This window comes from Cucurbita pepo, chromosome 10, assembly GCF_057944985.1.
Source record: "Cucurbita pepo subsp. pepo isolate OVF chromosome 10, ASM5794498v1, whole genome shotgun sequence".
Taxonomy (NCBI): domain Eukaryota; kingdom Viridiplantae; phylum Streptophyta; class Magnoliopsida; order Cucurbitales; family Cucurbitaceae; genus Cucurbita; species Cucurbita pepo.
The window spans coordinates 5,452,813-5,475,592 of NC_141807.1; the positions used below are offsets into that span (position 1 = coordinate 5,452,813).

A 22,780-nucleotide genomic window follows, 5' to 3' on the forward strand; every position below is an offset into this window, starting at 1 on the left:
TATATAATTTTTACTAGAAAAATACAATTTTGTTATATAAAATGAACAGCCAAGAAAAAATAAGAAAAAGACACGTCAAGATATTTCTATGGCGAACTGCAATTCTGTCCGTCTAAATTCGTCCTTACAAATTGGGACAAATGTTTATGGTTTCATCTTCCCGTTTCTCAATCTCCACCGGCCGGCCTTTCCACTGTTCCATTTCTCAGTGACCGGAGATGGCGACCGGTCTCTCTATCTATGTTCCATCCTTCAATACCGGCACTAATTTATCTTCCAAGTGTCAACTGCTGCGCAGAAACGCCAATTGTCAAGTCCGTTTTCGTTATTTTCGGAAAGCGTCGTTCCAGAAGAATCTTACTACTTCTTCCTTGAAGAGTCCGCCGGAAGAACCGAAGTCAACAGCCTCGTCCGAGCAGCTCCGTCGAAACGGACCGGGCAAGAAGTCGTCCAACTCTTTGTTGTCTGCGTCTGTCTCAGTTCCACTTCTAAATCGTTTTAGGTAAGTTTTGATCCTTGAAGGACAGAGCGGCTGGCTGAGTTGGTCCGTCTTTGAAATTTAGATCAGGTTTTTTAGCGTTATTTTCTTTAATTAGATCACATCCAAAAATGAAAGGCAAAGAAAAAGATCTTTGAATACAGCAACGGTATATATCTTCAATTCTAGAATCTTACCTAGGAATTTGATTTCTTGAATTTCCATAGAGATGCGGTTTTTAAGTTTGATAAACTTGCGCTGGACATATTGGCGATTGCATTGCCTGCTGCACTGGCTTTGGCTGCTGATCCAATTGCATCATTGATTGACACGGCTTTTGTTGGTCATATAGGTACAAAACTTCTTCATGTATTAAGTTACGATAATATTTATCTGAATTGTGCAAAAGGAATCGTTTCTTTATTACTTATCTGGATTCTGGAGTATTGACTGTGATGGCAGGTGTAATAGTCCAAGCCCACCGCTAGTAGATATTGTCCGCTTTGACCCGTTACATATCACTGTCAATCTTAGGGTTTAAAACGTGTCGGTTAGGGAGAGCTTTTTACACCCTTATAAGAAATGTTTTGTTCGTCCCTCCAATAGATGTGGGATCTCACAATCTACCCGCCTGAGGGCCCAACGTCTTCTCTGGCACACCGCTCGATGTTTGCTAGGGAAAGTCAGGCATCGAGCAGTGTGCCAGTGAGGACGCTGGGTCTCCAAGGGGGGTGGATTGTGAGATTCCATGTCTGATGGAGAGGGAAAAGAAACATTCATTCTAAAGGGTGGAAATCTCTCCCTAGTAGACACGTTTTAAAATCGTGAGGCTAACGGCGATACATAACGGGTCAAAGCGGACAATATCTGCAAACGATGGGCTTGGACGGTTCGTTCTTGACATTAATTTTAGAAGTAATATTTCATCGTAATGGAGGTTATATTGATGACTGCAGCACCATGCCGTATACATTCTCTTTGTAGGATCTACTGAACTGGCTGCAGTTGGGGTATCAGCTTCAGTATTCAATTTGGTGTCGAAGTTATTCAATGTTCCTTTACTCAATATCACTACTTCATTTGTTGCTGAAGAGCAGGCCTTGATTCATACAAACGAGAAAAACACTGCTCAAATAAATATTGGTAATTCTAGTTTGCAATTTCAGTAATTTTTTCAACTAAGAACTCCACATTGTCTTCTATGAAGTCGTAAACTTTTTTTGGTTTTACCATATAGATGGCATAGAAGAGAATCAAGGGAAAAAGCTCCTTTCCTCTGTATCCACTTCTTTGGCACTTGCTGCTGGTCTTGGAATTGCTGAAGCTGTTATGCTGTCTCTTGGTTCAGGGTCTCTTATGGATATCATGGGTATACCTGTTGTATGTCAAGCTTTACCAATTCATTTTATAATTCTTGGCTTCTAATCCTCCTCGTTGTTTCATTCATGTCTTGAAATGTCTTTGGTTTACGTCTTCTGCATTGTTTGATTATGGTTTTACATGCCATATTTCTATCATACAACATATCTATCTTAAAATTTTGTAGGGTTCATCAATGCGTGCACCTGCGGAGCAATTTTTGTCTCTGAGGGCATTTGGTGCTCCCCCTATTGTAATTGCACTTGCTGCACAAGGCACCTTTCGTGGATTTAAGGATACAAAAACGCCATTGTATGCTACTGGTAATATCAATAATTGTTCTCGACTATCTTCCTGTGATGTGAATATGGAAACTGTTCAAAATTAATTAAGATCTTTTAATTAACATGAAAGTTGGTTTTGTTGTGTCAGCTGCTGGCAATTTACTCAATGCAGTACTGGATCCATTGTTGATATTTTTTTGTGGTTTTGGCATTGGAGGTGCTGCAATAGCGACAGTGATATCTGAGTACGTCAACAATGTGGTAAACTTATTTATTTAGCTTAAGCGCTTGAGATGAGTTCCTAAGATTAGATTAGGAAATGATGTTCTTGTTCTTTCCTGATGGTCTGACGCCCTTTTTATCAGGTATCTAATCGCATTCGTTCTTCTGTGGAGATTAAACGGAGAAATATCTTTTACTCTTTCAAGCATTGATGGTGGTAGAATTGCACGCTATCTCAAATCTGGTATTACTTCCACTGACAGACAGATTGATTAAGAAGTTTTGTTAATCAATTTGTTTCAGTTACTCGTTCCTCTTCCCTTACTTGTTCCCGAATGAGTGTGAGAGGAATGTGTAATTCCACAATTTCTTAGTTTCTAGAGATACAAATAATTCATGCCTCCTAATTCTGCGAAAACCCTTCTGAGGATTTTTTTTTTCTACTTAAATTTCCCATTTAGTTATGATTCTGATTGTTGTATGTCTCAGGTGGCCTCTTAATGGGCCGGACATTAGCCGTCCTTGTAACCCTGACTCTAGCCACATCCATGGCGGCTAGAGAGGGCACTGTATCCATGGCCGGTTATCAAATTTGTGTACAAATATGGTTGGCCATATCTTTGCTTACTGATGCTTTAGCACTTGCTGGTCAGGTACAGAGATTACCTCAATAATTAGGGTATCATAACTTATATTCAGCAAAACCTTTAGCTTTTTTCTTGGTTGTGTAACTATTTATGAAGAATTCAGTTACATCAAGGTCTACCTCATTGATTACAAAGCTCCACCCATGATCTTCTGTAGAGATAGTTTCTTGGTTTTGCATTCTGCCATTGGTCTCTTCTTGTTTTGGAAACTTGATTTTAGAATTATTAAAGAGCTAGACAGTACATACGTAATAATTTTCATTTTTCTTAACTATCAACATTCAAGCTATTGTACATGCACTGACTAATCCCAGAGGACTGAACTATCCATCTGAATAATTTTTGTTGTGAAACTTCGAGGTTCCAGAGTTTTTATGTGTTTCCATGCCCCTCACGAAGGGTCAACCCCTTGGATTAACCTCTTTGAGCTCTTACCGAATCCCAACAAAGGATCTCTATCTTGAGATCACAACTGTTTTTTTGCCGAAAGAAAATTCATTGTTTTGTTGGTCCTGGTAAATAATTACTGTACTTCTTTTGCAGGCATTATTAGCAAGTAGCTACACCCTACAAGACTACGAACATTCGCGTCAAGTGATTTATAGAACTTTACAGGTCAATAGTAACCCAAACGTCAACATGCCATCTCTTGGCAGTTATTTTTGGTCTTTCTTCTCAAAATAGAAGTGATGAATCTTTTGTTCTCTCAGTCTCATGGTTTTTTTCTGGTGGGAAGAAATCACAACTGATTCTGGGTACCTCTATGTACAGATTGGTTTGATATCAGGAATTTCTTTGTCTATTATCTTGTTCCTGGGATTTGGCGCATTTTCTGGTTTATTCAGTGCCGATGCAGAAGTCCTGGAAATTGCACGATCTGGGTTATGGGTAAGAACACGTTATCTGAATAATCGACTTTTGACTTTTTACCTTTCCTGTGACTGCTTAACAATATTTACAATGGAGATGTTTGGATGACCTACTGTGCTTGACCTTTAAATTTGTCATATTTTGGATCAAATTTCTTCATGTAACATATTTGTTCGGTCCATCTAGAAGCCTGCCATGAATTCATTGTTGATGCAATTTTCACTTGTTTGGTACCTACAACATTCTATTGCTGTAGAGCTGGAGAGAATTTGGTATCCATCCTGAAATTGGGGGAGTAAATTTTGCTAGCGGCCTGTTCTTTACATTTCTAGGAAGATCCAGTTATCTCTCATGATGCCACGTACACCCACTACAAGGCTATTGTGATCGGTTGTCCTGATATCCTAGCCATGTTTTTGCAGTTTGTTGCTGGGTCGCAACCAGTGAATGCTCTAGCTTTTGTTGTAGATGGGCTCTACTATGGAGTTTCAGACTTCGGATATGCAGCCTACTCCATGGTATATTCCTAGTGATTTGAGCTTCCTTTTTCTTTCCTTTTCTTTTCCTTCTTTTTTTGAAGATACATACTATTAATTTGGCCTGAAACAAGAGCAGGTGCTTGTTGGACTGATTTCTTCTCTCTACCTGCTTGTGGTCACTCCCGCATTCGGTCTACCTGGGGTTTGGAGTGGATTGTTTCTGTTCATGATGTTGCGTTTAATAGCCGGAATCTGGAGGTACAACTTTAGGCGGAGTTCTGATAGTACGGAACATTTTATATTTTCCCTAGTGGCTAACTTATCCGATTTGTCTCTATTTCACCTACCCCAGATTGGGCACGAAGAGTGGGCCATGGGAGATGGTTTTCAATGATCTCGACGAAAAAAGTGACTGAAACTTAAAAGCTTCAAGCTTCTTGAACTTCGTAAAGCTCCCTCATCCCATTTAAAGTGTTGAATACCACGAGGATTTGGATATGTTCCCTAGCTTTACTAAAGCTCCTCTTAATCTGCTGCCTGTTACTGACATCACAGCTTTCTATCTATTAACCAGAGCTGGCCCCCCTTCAATGCAACAGCCAACAGTTCCAGAGCATGTCAGACAGTCCGCCGCAATATTCACCGATCTCAATCACACCATCAAAATTGAAATGGAGGGGTAATTTCTAAGCAATTTTGAATATTGTATTTGAAAGACCAAAGTTGTAATCAAGGAGATATGAACATCTATACATCATTCTAATCTCATTTTATTAAAGGTGCACACAAGAACAGGCGTCTGCAAATAGGAGAAGAAATGAAACTACTATGTACGCTCAAAAAATAGAATACAATTGTAACCCAACAAGACCAAAAATCTACCCTGCCTATAATCTATCAATCTTCATCCATGGAAGCATGAATCAAGCCATTTCCTTTCCTCCTCCAACCCAAAATCATAATCAGGTCTCAAGAACTCGAAGTTACAATCCTCAACTCTCTGTTCTCCAACTCCCATGTGTTTTTGCCGATCCAGCAACAAACTCAGATCACGGTTGAAGTCCATACAGTCTCCATAGCTCTCCATCTCCGTTGGCTTTCCTTTCATCACCTTCGTCGCCGGGCCGAGATCGCCGACCTCCCATTCGGCTGGAATCCAGTAAGTTCTTCTTGCATATGCATCACTCTGAAGCTTCTGTAGCAAATATTGATTGCAATCGTTGATGTCATTGTAGCCATTTGTATCCATTGCTTCAAATTTGAAACAAAGCTCAGAAGGATCATTCTGATCATGGCTGTATTTTTTAATATCATGGCTTCTTACAACATCAGCTAATCCATCCTTGATATCTCCTTCTGTTGATCTGTTCCCAATGTTGTTAGAATCATAAACAGAATTGGGATTAGCATCTGCATAATTGACTCCATTTCTTGCTGTTTCTTCCACTTTCACTTTCAGTTCCTCCATTGATTCATACTCACAGTTCAGTTTCTCTGCAGATACTCCATTTAAGAAGGAAGAGGAAGAAGATGAAGAAGCAACAGGGGATACCGTGTCCGAATGCTCTGCTGTTACTGGTTTCAAAGAAGAAGAGTCAGGAAAATTGAGACGAGCAAAAGGGCCATACATGGCTTTGGCAGCTTCATCATAAGCAACAGCAGCCTGGTGAGCAGTGGCAAAGGTACCAAGCCATAAACGACTACCTTTCTTCTTCACACGGGTATTATTGCTAGCAATAGGCTCTCTAATCTCAGCCACCCACTTACCCCAAGTCCTCTGCCTAACACCTCTGAAATTACAGTCTGAATTCTGCGGACCTCCTTTCCCTCTCATGCAACCCTTCTTGGAGCCCTTGGCTGGAACTCTACGAACTTCCTCTACTCCATCTTTCGCCAAAAACTCCAATTGATTATTCAATTTCTTCCACTTATTCAAAGTGTCCACTACAGAAACAAACCCATTTCGCCTCTTTCTTGATGTCTTTTCTCTGCAATCAAAAAACAGCCCTCTTCAGCCATCTCTCAAACAATCAAAACCCAGAAAAATTTGGCCATGAACAAGAACAATACATCAAATTTAAACAGAAAACTCAACTTACCCATTAGAATTCTCAGACGTCATGCGCTTCAAACTCCTCACTGATTGCAACACTTCGGTGGCCTCTTGTTCTTGTTCGTAGCTTTCTGATCTTACAAGTAAAAAATTTTGAGAGTTTCAGGAGAGAAGAGAAGCAAAGGAGAAGGAAAGGGAAGGAGAAGGGGTTTTATAATAAACCTGTATGAAATGAAAAGCCATTATGAAGCTCTGGAAATATCCAAAATTTTGATGACGTGATGGATGAGTTTGGAGGAATGGTGAGGAATTCAAGCAACTCTTTGCTTTCTTAGCCACGAAGTTTTTTTTTAACCGAAATTTCATATTTGGTAATTTTATTATATTTAATTAACTTTTTCATAAATTTAATAATTACTTAAAAAAATATATCAACATTATTTTTAATTTTAAAAGAATATTCAAAAAATTAGAGATTAAATTTGTAATTTTTGTGTTTTTTTGGTAAAAAGAAAATTGAGAAGAAAAGAATAAAATTAAAGAAAAGAAAATGGAGGTGTGAGGATAAATATGAATAGGATTAAAGGCAAAAGCTACTTGTTCCCCAAGTAATATATCTCTGTCTTTTTTCTTTTTTAAAAGAAAATAAGTAATAAATAATAAATAAAAAAATAATAAATATCTGTCTGCGTGTGGGGCCCACCCGCACGGATGGTGTGTGTGGGTGAATTTACGTAATTATCCCTACTCGATCTCACCGCGTCTTTGTCAGCAGCAGCAAAGTGCTTTGCTTTCCCCTTCTTTTCTTATCCCTTTTCTCACCACCCCGCTCGTACTTTTAATTGTTTAAATATTCGCATTAATTATTAAAACTAAACTAATATAAATATCTTTTAAAAATTAAAAAAAATGGACACTTTTAACTATTTATTAGACACCAATTAATTTTAAAAAATTTAGAGATTCATTATAAACCATTTTATAAATTTATTAATTTAAAAAATTCACTATTAAACTTATATAATTTAACTCCAAAATTAGTATTAAATTGAAATCCTTTGTTGACATTTTCTCGAACTTATCCTATTATCCTATGGATAACCCTTGCGCCAAGTACCCACACATTTGTTACAGACATTGTTTTTGAACATTCTTACCATCGAACAAGCTCAACAAAGTCAATATTCTCCACTTTCTAAAATGTTACGAACATTCTTTTTGCCAAATCAATTATAAGGATACGTTCTCCACTTTCTAAAATGTTACGAACATTCTTACCATCAATCAAGCTCAACAAAGTCAACCCTTAAGAATCGTCTTTACAGGAGTTACTATAGTGACATCTTTCCGACCTTTTATTATATTATTTCTATATGGTATATTGAATCACTTGTGACGGTATGATTGTGCTTGTGCTTCAAATTCATCCATCACGTGTGTAGCGTCATATACTACGACAAACAAATGTTCTAACTCGATTAAAGTATTTTCTTTTGGTTGCAATACCTGCCTGATAATTTCACCAATGAAGTTATCCTTCTCGGGAAGGGAGCTCAACTTGTTAAAAATGAGCAAAAAAGGAAGGTTTTTTCTTCCAAATAATCAGTATCCTCCAAATAAATTTCATCACTTACCATTTTATCCATATATTGGTTCTTATCTTATCGTGATTTGAGAGGAACCTTCAAGTACAATGAACACTAGAGATCAACGCGCAAGAACATGTGAACAAATCAGAATTCATTCCCAATCAAAGAAAGGACACCAAAAAGTACACCAAAACAGCACCATAGAGCTGGAAAGTAAGTACATAAAAGCTTTTTCCTGAATGGGATCTTTGAGAATTCATTAAAAAAACACAAGGAAGTAGCCACATTATGATAAGAATCCAATCTAGAACAGAACATTTCGTATGGAATATATGAAATCATATCAAACAGAGTGAATCTTCAAGTGACAAAAAGCAGGGAATGAAATTGTAGAAGGTTGTACCTCATACACACAGCAAAGGTTGTGGGGGCAACTCATTATAGCTTTGATATTCCCCAAACAAACTACTGCCTAAACTTGAGATCATTCCTAGGACTTCAAAGGTCTGATTGGTAGTAGCTCCCTTCAGCTCGAAAGTCGCCATTTTAATGTCAACGGTATGCAGCATTCAGGTCTTGATGCCAAAAGTTCGTAATTTCGTTACAAGGTCGATGTTCTTGCAGTTCCTGCTTCCAGAATTTAGATGAAAACAAAGAAATGGGAATTAGATAAAGAATAGAATGTTGTTGCAGACCTTGTTTTCTCTAATTTCACCTCAAATGGACAGTTTTATTTGGTTTCTAATGACTCTCCCCCACATCATGATACAAACAATGGGTTGTTTGGATGACTTTACATTTACCTGGGTGGTTAACTAAACATGAAAGAATTGGCATTGGAAACTAGGAAATAAAAACTAGGAACGCGAAGTCGACTGGTCAAAACTATAAATCAGTGATACCAAATCGAACTCAAACCTGCATGTTCAAGACATAGAATTGATCAGTCCATAACGATTGCGAAACATGGCAGTACCGGAGAACGTTGAGAGTTGGTCGGAAGTGAGAAAATATGGGATGAACTCCCCCATTTCTTTCATTTGCCATCAGTTTCATGCTGAAAAATGGGGGTAAGTTCTTGTGCTACAAGTGAAAGGGTGGAAAGTGGTGCCTACACTTAAAAATGAACCTAGTAACTGTGAACACCGCATTTTGCACCAAACTTGCTATCTCAATATTGAAGCGCTCAATATTACATTCAGTCAAACTTCAAGAAAGCCTTCTCCTTTCTCCTTTATTAAAAACTTACAGTTCATTAAGTAAAGAGAAAAAGGCAATAGATTCTTCGTGTAGTCGTCGATCATGACACAGAAAACTAAGATTTCAACTCTTGCCACGGAATATATTGTTGTTCTTTTACTAGAAATCAGGATTATATCCAAATCAACTACAAACATTTCTAGTAGAAATGTTTATGCATACAGACAGGTTAAGAGTCTGCACCCTAAAAAAGTTCAGGAGAACACTAGAAGGATCATTTCAGAATGAAGCAAAACTTAAGAAACATCACGAATCAAGATTGCATACTATTCGACAGAGCTCCAACGATCGCCTTGATTTTTTTTTCTTTTTGGGTAAGATTAGAATTTTCTTTTGGGGAAGAACACTCATCTCAAAGCTTAATTAAACTAAAAAACTTCGACTCAAAATCGTTTTGCATTACCCAACCGAATGATAAAATAAAATGGTAACCATTAACTGCATCAAAAATGATTGGTACCATCTTCGCCTCATTACAAGTATATTATTGAATACAAATTCTGTCACACAGATTACAAGCAGAGCAAATGTCATGCATCCAATGCGATAGCGAAATGATTAGATAATCAAATGAAAGTAGGATGATGGGAGAGGACGAAATTAGCTTACATGAACAAAAACGCCAGTAGTAAGAACAAATTTCTTACTCAAATCCAGGGTACCTCGCAAGTTTATATCTCAACTTTCTGTTGTGATTTTCCTGCAAAAAGTTGCGAAATATATACGTAAAACCTAGAAGAAATTGAACAATCAACAGGAGCATTAAGCATTGACAAACAATAGACAATTTACTAGTCATTAAAACATAAAAAACAAACCACCTAACGAGCATTGCCTAATTGGTATCTTAGCTGTTAGCCCTCAAGGGTTCATTCATATAGAAGCGATTGAATACCTGATCAAGAACCTGAGCAGAGCTCTTCTCAACGAGCCGTGCCAAGCTCTCAGTCTTGGCAAGCATTTTTTCGTATAAATCCTCCAGCCCAGCAGTATAATTTGCTGCCTCAGAACCCAGTAACCGGGTCAAGTTCCCAATCTCGAATCCTTCAGCACACATATTCAGTTGCTTCTGATCTTTCAAGTTTTGCTTCATCAGATTCAAATTCCCATCAATCTTATCTACATTCATCGGAGAAGCTCTCATCTCGCAAGGCAAATGAGGGAAAGGAGAATTAGGGGTAAACGACCCATAGTGGCCACGAAATGCCGGTCCGATGTTCACAATGTCAATTGATTTCGGCTCAAAGAACTCATTGGAGGACCGAAATTGAAAAGCACGGTACTCGTGTGTGTGGATAATTTGATCAGATATCGGCGAAGTCAGAAGCAGAAACAAACTAGGGATTAGATTGGTAGGTTTCACAGAGTCTTTGACAGGAAACGACAATTGCTTCATCGAAGACAGAGAGGCACTCACTAAGTATTCACGCATGGAAGGTCGAAGCTGAGTTCTCCGGCGGCCGGCAAACCAACCGACCAAAGAATCGTTAGGTTGAGCTTGGCCGTCGGACAGGTTTCGGCCGAGAAGGCGGTTAAGCAATTGTGAATCTACTTGTCCAGAAGAATCGTAAAAGCTATTCGTGGTACCAGAGCAGAGAAATCCGGTGACAGTGGCGACACGTACCGATGGTTCGATGTTGGATGAAGAAGATGAATCATCGGAGAGGGATAAGGGCGTAGTTTCGGAGACATGGCCGAAGAGAAGACCATCAACGGCACCGGAGGAGGAGGAGGAGCAGCGTTGGATCAAAGAGGCTAAGATTGGCCCTGAAATCGCAACCTTCTGCAACGATTCGTCTTCCATGGTCGCCGATTCACATTTATCTTCGTTTCTACAAGGGAAGGGATCCGGCTTTTAAGGTGCTTTGATGGTTTCTGTCAAACGACATGTGGTTTTCACTAAGTCGACTTGTCGTCCAATATTGAAATTGTACGTACTTGGCCTCTAATTACGAAATCCATCATATTTTTAAATAATTTAATGTCAAAAGTTTTTATTTTTAATTTTTTTAAATTATATTTATTTTATTCTTTTTAAACCTTTCTTAACTAAATATTTAAATTATGTAAAATTTCAAATCGCCTTTAATATGAATAATTTAATTTAAATTGGGTTTATTTTTTGCCGATTATTAAGATTAAATTAAACAATATTGTTTTTTTTAGTATAACAAATGCTTCGAGAAAAATAATAATATAGGTTAATTATGTTTTTTTTTTGCAAGAAAAAAAAAATCTATTTTATAATTAAGATAAATAGTAAAAATAACTTGAATTGAGTCGTAAATTATGGTGTAACTTTTAATTTTTAATTTTTATAGTCAATTGTCACGTCAATTTATCTTTAATTTTAATAAAAAAATTAAATTGCATAATTAAAATAAAAAAATTCAAAATCATAAGAGTGAAAAGTATCGTCCACAGGATTGATGTTTTGATTTTGATGTTTTGATTTAATTAGTTATTATAGTTAGTAACTACATCCGCACCATTGATGTTTTGGTTTAATTAGTTATTATAGTTGATGTTTTGGTTTAATTAGTTATTATAGTTGATGTTTTGGTTTAATTAGTTATTATAGTTAGTAACTACTAATGTGTGAATAATAATCATGCAAATAATAAGTGATAAGAAATTTTGATTTCGAACGACCCTATAGATTTGATTTCGATTTCACCCATTAAGCTATTATTTTAGTCAATTAACAACCGACCATTACTATAAGCCAAAAAGTTCGAGTTCATAATTCTCTCCTTCAAAGTTAATTATTACTAACCTAAGTCTAAATTATACTTTTCCAAGCATTAGGTCAGCTAGAAAGTTACGAGCCATGAGAATATAGGAGTATGAATGTGTAACAATCCAACTCTACTGCTTGCAGATATTGTATCGGGCCAAAGCGGACAATATCTCTTAGCGATGGACTTGGGCTGTTATAAATAGTATCAAAGCTAGACAACAAACATGCACGCTGGCCCCAAGGGATCGAATTAAGAAATTCCACGTCTATTAGGGAGAAGAACGAAGTATTTCTTATAAGGGTGTGGAAGTCTCTACCTAAGATACGCACTTCAAAACTGTGAGGCTGACGATGAGAAAAACTTAAGCAATGTGTATCATCTCGAAGCCTTGGACCAAAATGGATAAAATTAATGTTAAAATAAGATTTAAAACAATCAACAAAACCTGTATTTGTGGTATTAAAAACACATTTAGCAAAAAAATAAATAGAATTGATGGATCAAACCTAAGTTGATACAAATTTTTAACATGAACAAAACTCTCCGGCTATAAAAATTGAAACAATTCCCCACCCAAATTTGAATGGTAACAATTGAACAACAAAAATGTTCAATCAAACAAATAATAAAATGAACAAATCAACACACAGAAGCACATATGGTTTCAATAATCACATCATTTACGCGCCGGAAGGAGCGGCGGAGGCGGCGGCAGCAGAGGGGGCGCCGGCGAATAAACCAAGAAATCCAGTGGAGTTAACTTCCTGTTCATCAAGGAACAGATCATCGGGAGATCGGAGAGCGCCGTGAGCGCAGACGACAGCGGCACCGGCGGTGAGGGACGAAACAAGAACGGATCCGACGCTGGTGAGGAAAATAACACAGGCGGTGAAAACAACAAGGCCAATCAAGATCTCGCTGTCTCTGAACAACCGGCCGAACAGAACAAGTGGCTGATCGGAAGGGCGGAAGAGGTAGAGGAAGATCCAAGAGGAAAGAAGCGCGATCAAGAGGAACAGAGACGAAGGATTTGAGAAAAATGAAAACGCAAGAATTAGGGCTATAATCGCGAAATAATTAACGCGGAAATAGGTGTAGTTCTTGCGGATGCGGAGTGTGGCTTCGGAGAGGGACTCTGGCTTGGAGAAGGCGGAGCGATCTAGGAGCTCCGGCCAAGGGCGGCGACGGGAGAAGGCGTGGCGGAGGGAGAGGAAGATGTGGCTGGCGAATGAGGAAAGGGGGATTTGAGGTTGAGATTCGGAATTGGAAACAGGGAGGATGGCCGGAGAAGAGGACGGCATTGTGGTGGAAGGGAAGGGACGAAGGAATCAGGGGGTTGGAAGGGTAATATAAATGGCCGGAAAGTATGGAGTTAAAAGGGAGGGATGGCCGGAAAATGGGGGAACGGAGGCGCCGATGAAAGTCGCTGGAAAATTCGGTTTCGGGTTTTCTTTTCTCCTCTGCCTATATTCGAGCCAGTGGTCCAATCCTGGCCAAGACCTCTCACGCCCTCTCATTTTTTTATATTTTATTTTTCTATTTTTATTGACATCTGGAAAAAGCTTTAAATTTATTTATTTATGTTAAATAGTTTCAAATTATTTTTAAAAATAATTTTGTGAATGATGCACTAAATTATTTAGCGAGTCTTATCTATTAGTGAAGCACGAACCGAGTTCATTTATTGAGAGGTTGGAAGTTCAAATAGGTCGATAGTGAATTAGAAGGTGTATTAGATCAGTGCCTTCGAAGCAAAGAAGTTAGGGGTCAGATGAGACATGCACCGACCAAGTGCCAAATGTGCACAACTGTAACCGCCCAAGCCCATTGCTAGTATATAATGTATGATCATCAGCCTCACAATTTTAAAACGCATTAGTGTATAGAGGGTCTAGCCCTACTCCAACCAGTGTCTTGCACCGTCTGGTGATTGGCTCTGATACTGTAAGGAAAGGTTTTCACGCCATTATAAGGAATACTTTGCATCCCTCTCCAACCGATGTGAGATCTCGCAACAACGGAAGTCCATAGAATGTGTTGCTGAAGTTTAGTGGGGGAGAGCCCAAGAGAATGGGCTGCTCACTTTGAAGAAATGCTCCTCTTTGAGTCATCACCTAGTGCCTAAGGAGAATGACTTGACCAGAGTGTCGAGACCAGCATCCGCTTGAGAAGAGAGCATCAGGCTAGACTTGGGAACACAGTGAACGAAGCTACAACAAGATCAGTGAAGTGTTCGTGCACTGTTTGCCACATGAAGGTGGCTAGTTGAGAAGTTGGTTAGAGTGTAGTGCCAACACGGGGCTGTGTCAAGCTTCTGGACTCCCAAGTAGGTTGTTTACCCAGTATAATTAATAATTACCATTTTTCCTTACAGTGTTTGCAAACTGTTAGTCGAGGTAGAGGAGCGTGTGAGAGCTGCATAGTCATAGAGAGGGTCATTCTGAAGCATCAATACGTTTTTTGTATTTGAGTCGTTTTCATTTTATTTTGTAATTTTATTCTGAATCTTTTTCCCGTTTGTAATAAATTTGAATAACACCCTCGTATAATTAGATTTTATGTTTAATGTTGTCCTATGAGGACCCACTTTGGATGGAGGTGGAGAATATTTTTCCCTGTTAATAAATGGAGTCGGGGATGGGATTATATTCTTAATTACCGTCTTTGCTTAATTTCCCGTCTCGTCTATATATATATATGTCTTTTGGCTATGTTAAAAAAAAAAAAAAAAAAAAGGCGTTCTGCTCGTAAAATATATTGATTTATTACGATTTTTGTACAATTTTTTAATAAAGATTATATCGAAAAAAATAAAAACTTTAAAATAATTATTTTTAAAAAATAATAATAAATGGAGAAAGATTATCCACCGAAAACCGAATTCCTGCAAATTTCTGCGAGTAATCTCCTCACCGGTCCTCACAAAAATAAATGAAAATTTTCACAAAAGTAAGGAATGAAATAGGTGATGCTCATCCGGACCTCACAAACATCTCCATGTCTATCGGTGTACTTAACTCTATAAAAATTCAAATGCTAAAACCTAACTCATTTAAAGGGTCAATCATAAATTTATAACACGTGCAATTAATCCAATAAATTAAAAAATAATAAATATTTCCATATCATCGATTAGTTTGAAAGAATCGATCCACTTACAATTTTTGGTTGATCCAGTCGTATTAAAAAACTTCATTGATTTCAAAGAGAATCTCGAGCAAGTCGAAGAATAATCATACTCAACACGTGGTAACAAGCTTGTTTTTATCTTTTAGACTCAAACGCCGTGAATAATCCAGTCGTGTTGAAGATGATTATACCAACCCCACTAAACATATTTAATCACTAAAACAAGAACAATAATACCAATAATCATGCAATTAAGAACTATATAAAGGAGCCATTATTTTACCAAATATCACCATTTTGGTAAGGGAAATGGAATATAATAACATAATGGGGACATACCCTCTTAATCAAATTCATCCATTATTAAACCCATTAATTTTTTTTTTTGTTTAATATTCTTAAAATAATAAATACTCAAAGAAGATATTTTTGGCTAATTTTAGTAAAATTATTAATATTTTATTGTTAGTTTCATGTTTTAAAAATACTTTTGAACTTTCAAGAGTAATATTAAAAAATTTAGAGATAATCTATGAGGTATAAATAGATGGTTTCTATTCATATATTGACAGTAAGAACATTTTTTTAAATAAAATTAAATGTGTTAACGATACTTTTAAATTTTTATGTGTATTTTTTTAAATATAGTAATAATAGTAAGAATACTCATATTAATAAAAATTTTAATTATTTATTTTTAAAAAAATTATTTTCATTGTTAAACTTTGAAAATTATTTAAAAATTTGCCTCCAATTTTGAAATTGACTTAAAAAATGTCATTTATGTTTAAATATTATAAGGAATGCTATATTTTATTTAAAATTATGCATAATATTAATTTTAAATCGTGTTATTTCTAAATGATTCACAACTAGTCAATATTGTCTTTTTTTTTTTTTTTTTGGTGCTTTTATTGGCGCTTGTGCTCAAAATTTTTAAAACAGATAAAACTTTAATAAAAATAAATATTTCGTTCTCGTTCTCAAACAAATTAAAATTATTTATATAAAACTTGAAGTACTTGTTATATTATTTCCTTAAACGACCAAATTATTTAAAAGTGGATGAAACAATTATTAAACCACCGATGTAGAGAATCTCTCTTTCTCTTTCTCTCTCTCATTATCGTAGCTTCTGTAACGAATTTCAACTGTATAACTCCCACAGTTATAACTGTCAATCAACAAAAGGTCAAACTTGGAACAGCTTCATAATTTTGAAACGGGGCGACCTGCCGTCGTGTCGTGGACTTTAAGGAAGAATCTCGCCGGCGGAACTGACAGCTTCTCCTTCAAAATGCTTCCAATGGTGGCGATCAACCGCCTCTTTACTTCTGAGTTTATTCCTCCCATCGACACCACCTCCGCAAACGCCGCCGGTTCCTTGTTCCCCCCGAACGATATCGCCACCGACCCTTTCAACAACACCATAACATACTGTCCAAAAAAACAAAATAAATTAAGAATATTTGTCTATAATATAATAGAGTCGTAGGCTGTAATGGAACGCAAATATCAATATTATATATATAGAGAGAGAGAAAGTATGGTTTACATTCTCGGGTTTGCCGATAATGGAGGAGACGGCGGAGGTTGTGGCGGCGAAGATGGCGGCGGAGTCGGCTCCGGCGACATCGACGTTGGTGGAGATGTAAAGGCAAGGCATGGAGATTAATATGGAGAGGAGAGAGAAGGAGGAGTTTAGAGAGGGAAGATTTGAATGAAATTATGGAAATGAAATTAGAAAGGAAGGGTTTTTATAGGTGAGGTTTTCAAAGATTTGTCAACTTTTTTCTTTGAACCAAAACGTGGTTTTTTCTCTCAAATTAAAATACACGTTTTCAATGCTACACGATGAGGTGTTGTGCTTTTGGTCTTACTTCAAATCGTGCCATTTTTTTCTTTCAAATAATTGACCCGTCCATAATTCAACCAATAACCGAACCCCACAGCTAGTAAATATTGTCCGTTTTAGCTCGTTACGTATGGCTCGTTTCATATCTTTATAAGCAAATATTGTCCGTTTTGGCTCGTTACGTATGGCTTTCAGCCTCACACTTGCATCTGTTAGGGAGAAGTTTTTATATCTTTGTAAGGAATGTTCGTTCTCCTCTCCAACCAATATGTGATCTCACAACATATAACCGTTTATCTCATAAAAAAAAAAATTGATTTGGTTTTATAATTAAAGTTTAACATAAAAATAATTATTTTAATCTTAGGCTTCAAATACATATTCATGCATATAAAACATCTATTCATCAAATAAATAAACAAAAACATATTTTAACTTTGATAATTAACTATGGTTAACTATTTTTAGATAATTAACTATGGTTAACTATTTTAGTTTATTAAAATAATTTTAACTAATTTAATTTAACTTTGATGTATTTTGAGTTGTTTATTTATTTTAATAAATATAAATAATTATCTTCAAATAAATCATTCTAATAAAATTATATACGAAACATTCCGTATAAGGGTGTGAAAATCTCTCTTTAGTAGACGTGTTTTAAAATCGTGAAACTGATAACGATACGTACGGGCTAAAGCGAACAATATTTGCTAGCGATGAGCTTGAGTTGTTACAAATGTATCAGAGACAGACATTAGGAAGTGAGCCAACGAGGATGCTGGGCTCTCAAGGGGATGGATTGTGAAATCTCACATCAGCTGGAGATGAGAACAAAACATTCCTTATAAGGCACGTGGAAACCTCTCCCTAGTAGATAGATGCGTTTTAAAATCATGAGGCTAACGACAACACGTAACAGTCAAAAGTGAACAATGCTTGGATGGTTATAAAATTATAAACTTAATAGTTTGACAAATTAAAATTAGGAGTATACACGAGTTGGATTGGAAAGATCTTTTAGACCAATGCAAAATTTCGGGTTCGTTGGGTTAGTGACTTAGCAACCAACCCGAAATTTTCTAGTTGTGATGGGTTAGGTTGTCGGGTTGGTTTTAATTATTTTAACAAATCTTACTCATCTCCCATATATATTATATTAATAACTAAAATCTCATAAGTCCCGAATATCAAACATTCATAAGTCATAACACATCATTAACCTCGATTACAAACGTTAAATATTCTTAATCTTCATAATAATCTTTAAGACACGGTAAGTTGATCAGGTTGACCAAATAAAAAAGATGTCAACCTGCAAATCCACTTGAAGCAGTCACCGACCGTTCCGACGAGCCAACCCAATCCAAACCAAACCAAATGATAGTATAGATTAGTCAGATTCTCGAGTCATATAAACGCTTTTATTAATTAATTAAGGTATTATTTAATTAATTTAAAATGATGGGAATTGGAGATCTATAATATTGACTACCAAATATTTGAGTAGGTCAACGGAATTGGTATTGTTGACTTTTTTGCGGACCAATTATACATATTGGCATGTTCCATTAAACATTCTAATATCAACTTTTTTTCTTTTTTAATTCATAAAGTTTGAGTTTTGTTCATATTTCATCTTCCAAAATTCTAAAAAAGACACTAAAAATAAAGTATTGGATAATGTTTGAATCTCCTTAATTTCTTCAACATTATTAATTTAATTTTTAAAAAAATGTGCTAAATACAATCCTTTAAACACGTTTGATGATACACATTTTCCCGACCTATTTATGTTGAATTTTTAAAATTTTTATGTTTTTGTATATTTGGGAGATCCCATATGGTTGGAGAGGATAACGAAACATTTTTTATACACGTGTGGAAACCTCTCCCTAGCAAACACGTTTTAGAATTGTGAAGCTGATAGCAATACGTAACGGGTCAAAGCAGACAATATTGGCTAAGAGTGGGCTTGGATTGTTACAAATAGTATCAAAACCAAGTATCGAGCGGTGTGCTGAAAGGGGTGGATTGTGAGATCTATATTTCTTATAAGAGTGTGAAAACCTCTCCTTAGTAGATGCGTTTTTAAATTGTGAGATTGACGGTGATACATAATTGACCAAAATAAATAATATTTACGGGCTATAAATTAAAATTTTAAAATTTTAAATATTATAATGGATGAAAAATAGAAAATGGAATTAAAATAAAACAATATTAAAAATGTAAATGTTTTATTTTGTTTGGGATATAAATATGAATAAAGGGAAAGGTTGAAAAACGCAGCTTTTAAAAGGCAAACGAAGAGGTTGAATTTGCTAAATAACAAAAAAATAAAAAATAATAATTAATTAATTAAAAAAAAGAGCAAAAAGAAAAAACATTTTTCATAAATTAAATTCTCTAAATAGAAATAATAATAATAAATAAAAAAGAGGAGACCAAAAAAGGCAAGCTTTCAAAAATGGCCACCACCGTCAGCCGATCCGAACCAATTAATCGGGGGGTGGGGCCCATGTCTCGCTTTTTTCATTTGATCGGAGGATGGTGGAATTGGTCCGTCTTAACGGCGTGGCGTGTATTTGTCGGCGCCATTGTCCCCCTTTGCTTTTACCTCTACAAACATAGAGCTTTTCTTTCTTTTCTTCCGAAAATGACCTTACGACCGTTGTTTTTTTAGTCAAAGATGACGGTGAGCTATGAACCAATCATTAAATGGGCCTGTCCAACCTCAACTAAATCAAACCATATGTCCCAAATTTGATGCCCCCACCCTATACACTCTACATGTCAGATCAGGAGAGAAAAATGAAGTATTTATTACAAGGGTGTAAAAACCTCTCCCTAGCTAACGCGTTTTAAAATCATGAGCTTGACGACGACACGTAACAGACCAAAACGAACAATATCTATTAGTAGTGAATTTAGACTATTACAATACCGTTGTGTTAAATTATAAATTTTATTCGTATGTGAGTTGTGCATAGTGTCTAGGCTTAACTTATTACGATCGTATATATAGAGAACATGTTAAAGTATCATCATAGTCGAGTTGAGTTGTGTATTCACGAAAAAGAAAGGAAAACAAGAAAAAAAAATTAGAAAATAGTTAGAGAAAACTTGGAACGACCCACACCCACGATTCGTAATCCATATTAGATATTTATGTGCCCCGACATTCCCTTGCATCACCTGCGACATGGTCACGTTACCTACTTCTTACTTCTTAAGAGCGAAAATTATCACCTTAGACTAACACAAGTTCTTCCAACATGTTTTGTCACCATTCACATACATCCCAAGAAAACTGTTAGAACGTCATCCACCATAGAATTGCTCCAAGTAAAATACACCGACCTACTGTAGTTGGGCCTATTGGGCCTAAAGTCGAGTCGCTTAATTAAGCAAAGCCCAAACAAACTTTGGATCAGATGAAGCCCAAAAAGAGCAGCCCAAATTCATGTACAATTTATTTTGACCAAAATTGATGAAAAACATTAATAAAAGCTTAGGAGGTGTCCTTTTTGGAGGGCACATAATTGCTTCAACCACAAGGGAAAGGGATCTCTTTCACATTACCCTTAAATCACCCGACCCATTTTCGTCTAAGTTCACCACTAATTGATATTATCTGTTTTAATCCGCTACGTATCGTTGTTGGCCTCACAGTTTTAAAACGTGTCTATTAGGGAGAAGTTTCCACACCTTTAAAGAATACTTTGTATCCCTCTTCAACTAATGTGGGATCTGACAATTGATTTCAAAGAAATAATAAGAACGAACTAATGTTTGAGTAATGTCGTTCTCGTTTATCTTTTGATTGGTGGATAATTTACGAGTATTGTGAGATCCCACGTCGATTGAAGAGGGGAACTGGACCCCAAAGGAGGTAGATTGTAAAATCCGATATCGGTGGACGTATATATATATATATATATATATATATATATATATGGTCAAACCAATTGTGGAGTAGTGAAACTTTAGGTTCTTAGAAAATTGTGGACATCAACCTTTATTTCAGTTTGTCAAAAAGCAAGAGACAACAACATTAAGGTTGCTTGCTTTTCTTATCTTCTTTGTTTCTTCGTTACTTTAAAATGCCACCTCAACTACCTTTCTAATCTATCTTCTGAGCTGTAATCTTTTTGGGTCGGTAGATTTTAAAGGTTTTATAGTCCCTTGTAAGTAGATATTATCTTTTTTATGTTTTAAAACGCGTCTGCTAAAGAGAGGTTTCCACACCCTTGTAAAAAACGTTTCGTTCCCTTATCACCCAATGTGGGATCTCACAGTCCACACCCTTTCAGGGTCCAGCATCCTCGTTGATACTCGTTTCTCTCTCTCCAATTAATGTGAGATCTTACAATCTATTTCAATGTCCACACCCCTCCAGGGCTTACTGTCTTCACTAGCACACCGTCTGGTGTTTGGCTCTAATCCCATTTATAACAGTCAAACCCCATCGCCAACAGATATAATGTAAAATCGTATAATGTTTCATGTCCAAAATTCAAATCAAGATCTCGCGTTATCCACTCAATCATAGAAAATTGTAAAGTTAAACGTACTTGGTAACATGATTACGTGGCAAGAACGTCATCACGATTAAAATCAATTTTACTAAATTTTGATTAAAATAAAATTAAAAAAAGAGTGCGAGAATTTAGGGAGGAGAAGGAGTTAATTAGGAGATTAATAATTTTTTTTTTTTTAAATTTGAATTTGTTATGATTAAAGTGGATAATTAATGAAGTAAGGTTTAGTGCACAAAGTCAAAAGGTAATGTTTTGTATTGAAACCAACAAAAGCAAAATAAATCATTTTTAAAATTAATTTAATTGGGGAAAATACTTTTTAGAAAATGTAGATTTTTTACTTACTTTTTCCCAATACCAATGTAACGTCTTACACCCTACTTTAAATTATTACCGCAATTTACTTTCAATATTAACCGTTTCTACAAAACCCTAATTCGAGGGTCCAGCGTCCTCTCTAGCACACCACCCAATATCGTTCTCCTCTCCAACCGATGTGGGATCTCACAACTCTTGAAGACCCAACGTCCTCATTTGCACACCACTCGGTGTATCACTCTGATACCATTTGTAATAGTCCTATATCCACCATTAGTAGATATTGTCAATTTTGGCTCGTAAACTTCACGATTTTAAAACGTGTCTATTAGGAAAAGATTTCCACATACTTATCAGGGATGTTTCGTTTCCCTCTCCTATCAATATAAGATTTCACATGTTTTTATGCTAAATACGTGCACTTTTGGATATGATATATCTTTAACTTCAGTAGAGACAAAAAAAAAAAAAAAAATTATTAAAAAATGTGAAAAATGTAATGAGAATGAGGCAAAGGGTAAGTGGGTAAAATGATTAAAATTGGGTCTTAATATAATAATATATAATACATAATTAATTAATTAATTAATTAATTAAAAGAAGCATGCAATATAGGGTGCCAATTTTAACTGTGGTTTAAACTAAGTTTGTGATCCCTAAATATTCTCTCATTTATCAAATTTCAATTTTTTAATTTTTTAATTTTTTAATTTTTATATTTTTATATTTTTAAATTTTAAGAATCCAATGTTTAACTTTTGCTAAAAGTGGCTGTCTAATACCAAACTCAAATGTTTTTAAAATGTGTTAAATTCATTATTTTTATCAATAAAACCTTTTTTAACTCTAAAAAAATAATAATTTATTAATCATTTTTATTTTCATAACTTCCGCTAATTTCATAAATAAACACGACAGATTGTGTATCCTCGAACCACAAGTGAATAAAAAA

General features: G+C 35.9%; 4 protein-coding genes and 1 pseudogene across 10 annotated transcripts; 1 reads left to right on the plus strand and 4 right to left on the minus strand.

The window, feature by feature from the left end:
• The first annotated feature begins 71 nt into the window (after positions 1-71).
• On the plus strand, positions 72-6,847 carry LOC111803671 (MATE efflux family protein). Of its 5 annotated transcripts, none has more exons than XR_015422645.1 (16): positions 72-502; positions 706-830; positions 1,463-1,621; positions 1,716-1,858; positions 2,025-2,160; positions 2,270-2,366; positions 2,487-2,587; positions 2,833-2,996; positions 3,534-3,605; positions 3,762-3,878; positions 4,283-4,378; positions 4,476-4,597; positions 4,692-4,785; positions 4,895-5,018; positions 5,119-5,498; positions 5,840-6,847. XR_015422645.1 is itself a non-coding variant. In XM_087127565.1 (14 exons), the coding sequence occupies exons 1-13, from the start codon at positions 219-221 to the stop codon at positions 4,753-4,755; spliced, it is 1,680 nt and encodes a 559-aa protein (XP_086983691.1). In that variant the 5' UTR covers positions 72-218; the 3' UTR covers positions 4,756-4,785; positions 4,895-5,117. The 5 variants fall into 5 exon arrangements, 3 of the variants coding, with proteins under 3 accessions (XP_086983691.1, XP_086983690.1, XP_086983689.1); XR_015422644.1 differs by having other exon boundaries at positions 4,914-5,018; XM_087127565.1 differs by lacking the exons at positions 5,119-5,498; positions 5,840-6,847 and having other exon boundaries at positions 4,895-5,117.
• Positions 5,094-6,582, minus strand: LOC111803672 (dehydration-responsive element-binding protein 2C-like). Its single transcript, XM_023688184.2, has 2 exons — positions 6,439-6,582; positions 5,094-6,327 (listed from the first exon to the last, which is right to left on the minus strand). Exons 1-2 carry the CDS (start codon positions 6,459-6,461, stop codon positions 5,244-5,246), a joined length of 1,107 nt encoding a protein of 368 aa, XP_023543952.1. The 5' UTR covers positions 6,462-6,582; the 3' UTR covers positions 5,094-5,243.
• A 1,439-nt stretch (positions 6,848-8,286) lies between the features above and the next one.
• On the minus strand, positions 8,287-11,086 carry LOC111804338 (BRISC complex subunit Abro1-like protein). Of its 3 annotated transcripts, none has more exons than XM_023689100.2 (3): positions 10,137-11,086; positions 9,851-9,941; positions 8,287-8,611 (listed from the first exon to the last, which is right to left on the minus strand). In XM_023689100.2, the coding sequence occupies exons 1-2, from the start codon at positions 11,043-11,045 to the stop codon at positions 9,885-9,887; spliced, it is 966 nt and encodes a 321-aa protein (XP_023544868.2). In that variant the 5' UTR covers positions 11,046-11,086; the 3' UTR covers positions 8,287-8,611; positions 9,851-9,884. The 3 variants fall into 3 exon arrangements, with proteins under 3 accessions (XP_023544868.2, XP_023544867.2, XP_086983692.1); XM_023689099.2 differs by having other exon boundaries at positions 8,287-8,608; positions 10,137-11,085; XM_087127566.1 differs by lacking the exon at positions 9,851-9,941 and having other exon boundaries at positions 8,287-8,608.
• Positions 11,087-12,452: 1,366 nt separating this feature from the next.
• On the minus strand, positions 12,453-13,522 carry LOC111804235 (PRA1 family protein B2 pseudogene; annotated as a pseudogene).
• Positions 13,523-16,135: 2,613 nt separating this feature from the next.
• LOC111803070 (uncharacterized) lies at positions 16,136-16,827 on the minus strand. The gene is made up of 2 exons (XM_023687333.2): positions 16,667-16,827; positions 16,136-16,548 (listed from the first exon to the last, which is right to left on the minus strand). Exons 1-2 carry the CDS (start codon positions 16,775-16,777, stop codon positions 16,321-16,323), a joined length of 339 nt encoding a protein of 112 aa, XP_023543101.2. The 5' UTR covers positions 16,778-16,827; the 3' UTR covers positions 16,136-16,320.
• Positions 16,828-22,780: the final 5,953 nt, after the last annotated feature.

Bases quoted from the DNA above. Each gene is read 5' to 3' on its own strand.
- LOC111803671 (XM_087127565.1), top strand. From the start codon at position 219: ATGGCGACCGGTCTCTCTATCTATGTTCCATCCTTCAATACCGGCACT. The intron at 1,622-1,715 runs GTAATTCTAGTT...TTTACCATATAG, and splicing joins CACTGCTCAAATAAATATTG to ATGGCATAGAAGAGAATCAA. The intron at 4,379-4,475 runs GTATATTCCTAG...AAACAAGAGCAG, and splicing joins GATATGCAGCCTACTCCATG to GTGCTTGTTGGACTGATTTC.
- LOC111803672 (XM_023688184.2), bottom strand. From the start codon at position 6,461: ATGACGTCTGAGAATTCTAATGG. The intron at 6,328-6,438 runs GTAAGTTGAGTT...TTTTGATTGCAG, and splicing joins ACGTCTGAGAATTCTAATGG to AGAAAAGACATCAAGAAAGA.
- LOC111804338 (XM_087127566.1), bottom strand. From the start codon at position 11,045: ATGGAAGACGAATCGTTGCAGAAGGTTGCGATTTCAGGGCCAATCTTA. The intron at 8,609-10,136 runs GTATTCAATCGC...TTCTGGAAGCAG, and splicing joins CTGCTCAGGTTCTTGATCAG to GAACTGCAAGAACATCGACC.
- LOC111803070 (XM_023687333.2), bottom strand. From the start codon at position 16,777: ATGCCTTGCCTTTACATCTCCACCAACGTCGATGTCGCCGGAGCCGAC. The intron at 16,549-16,666 runs GTAAACCATACT...TTTTTTGGACAG, and splicing joins TTATCGGCAAACCCGAGAAT to TATGTTATGGTGTTGTTGAA.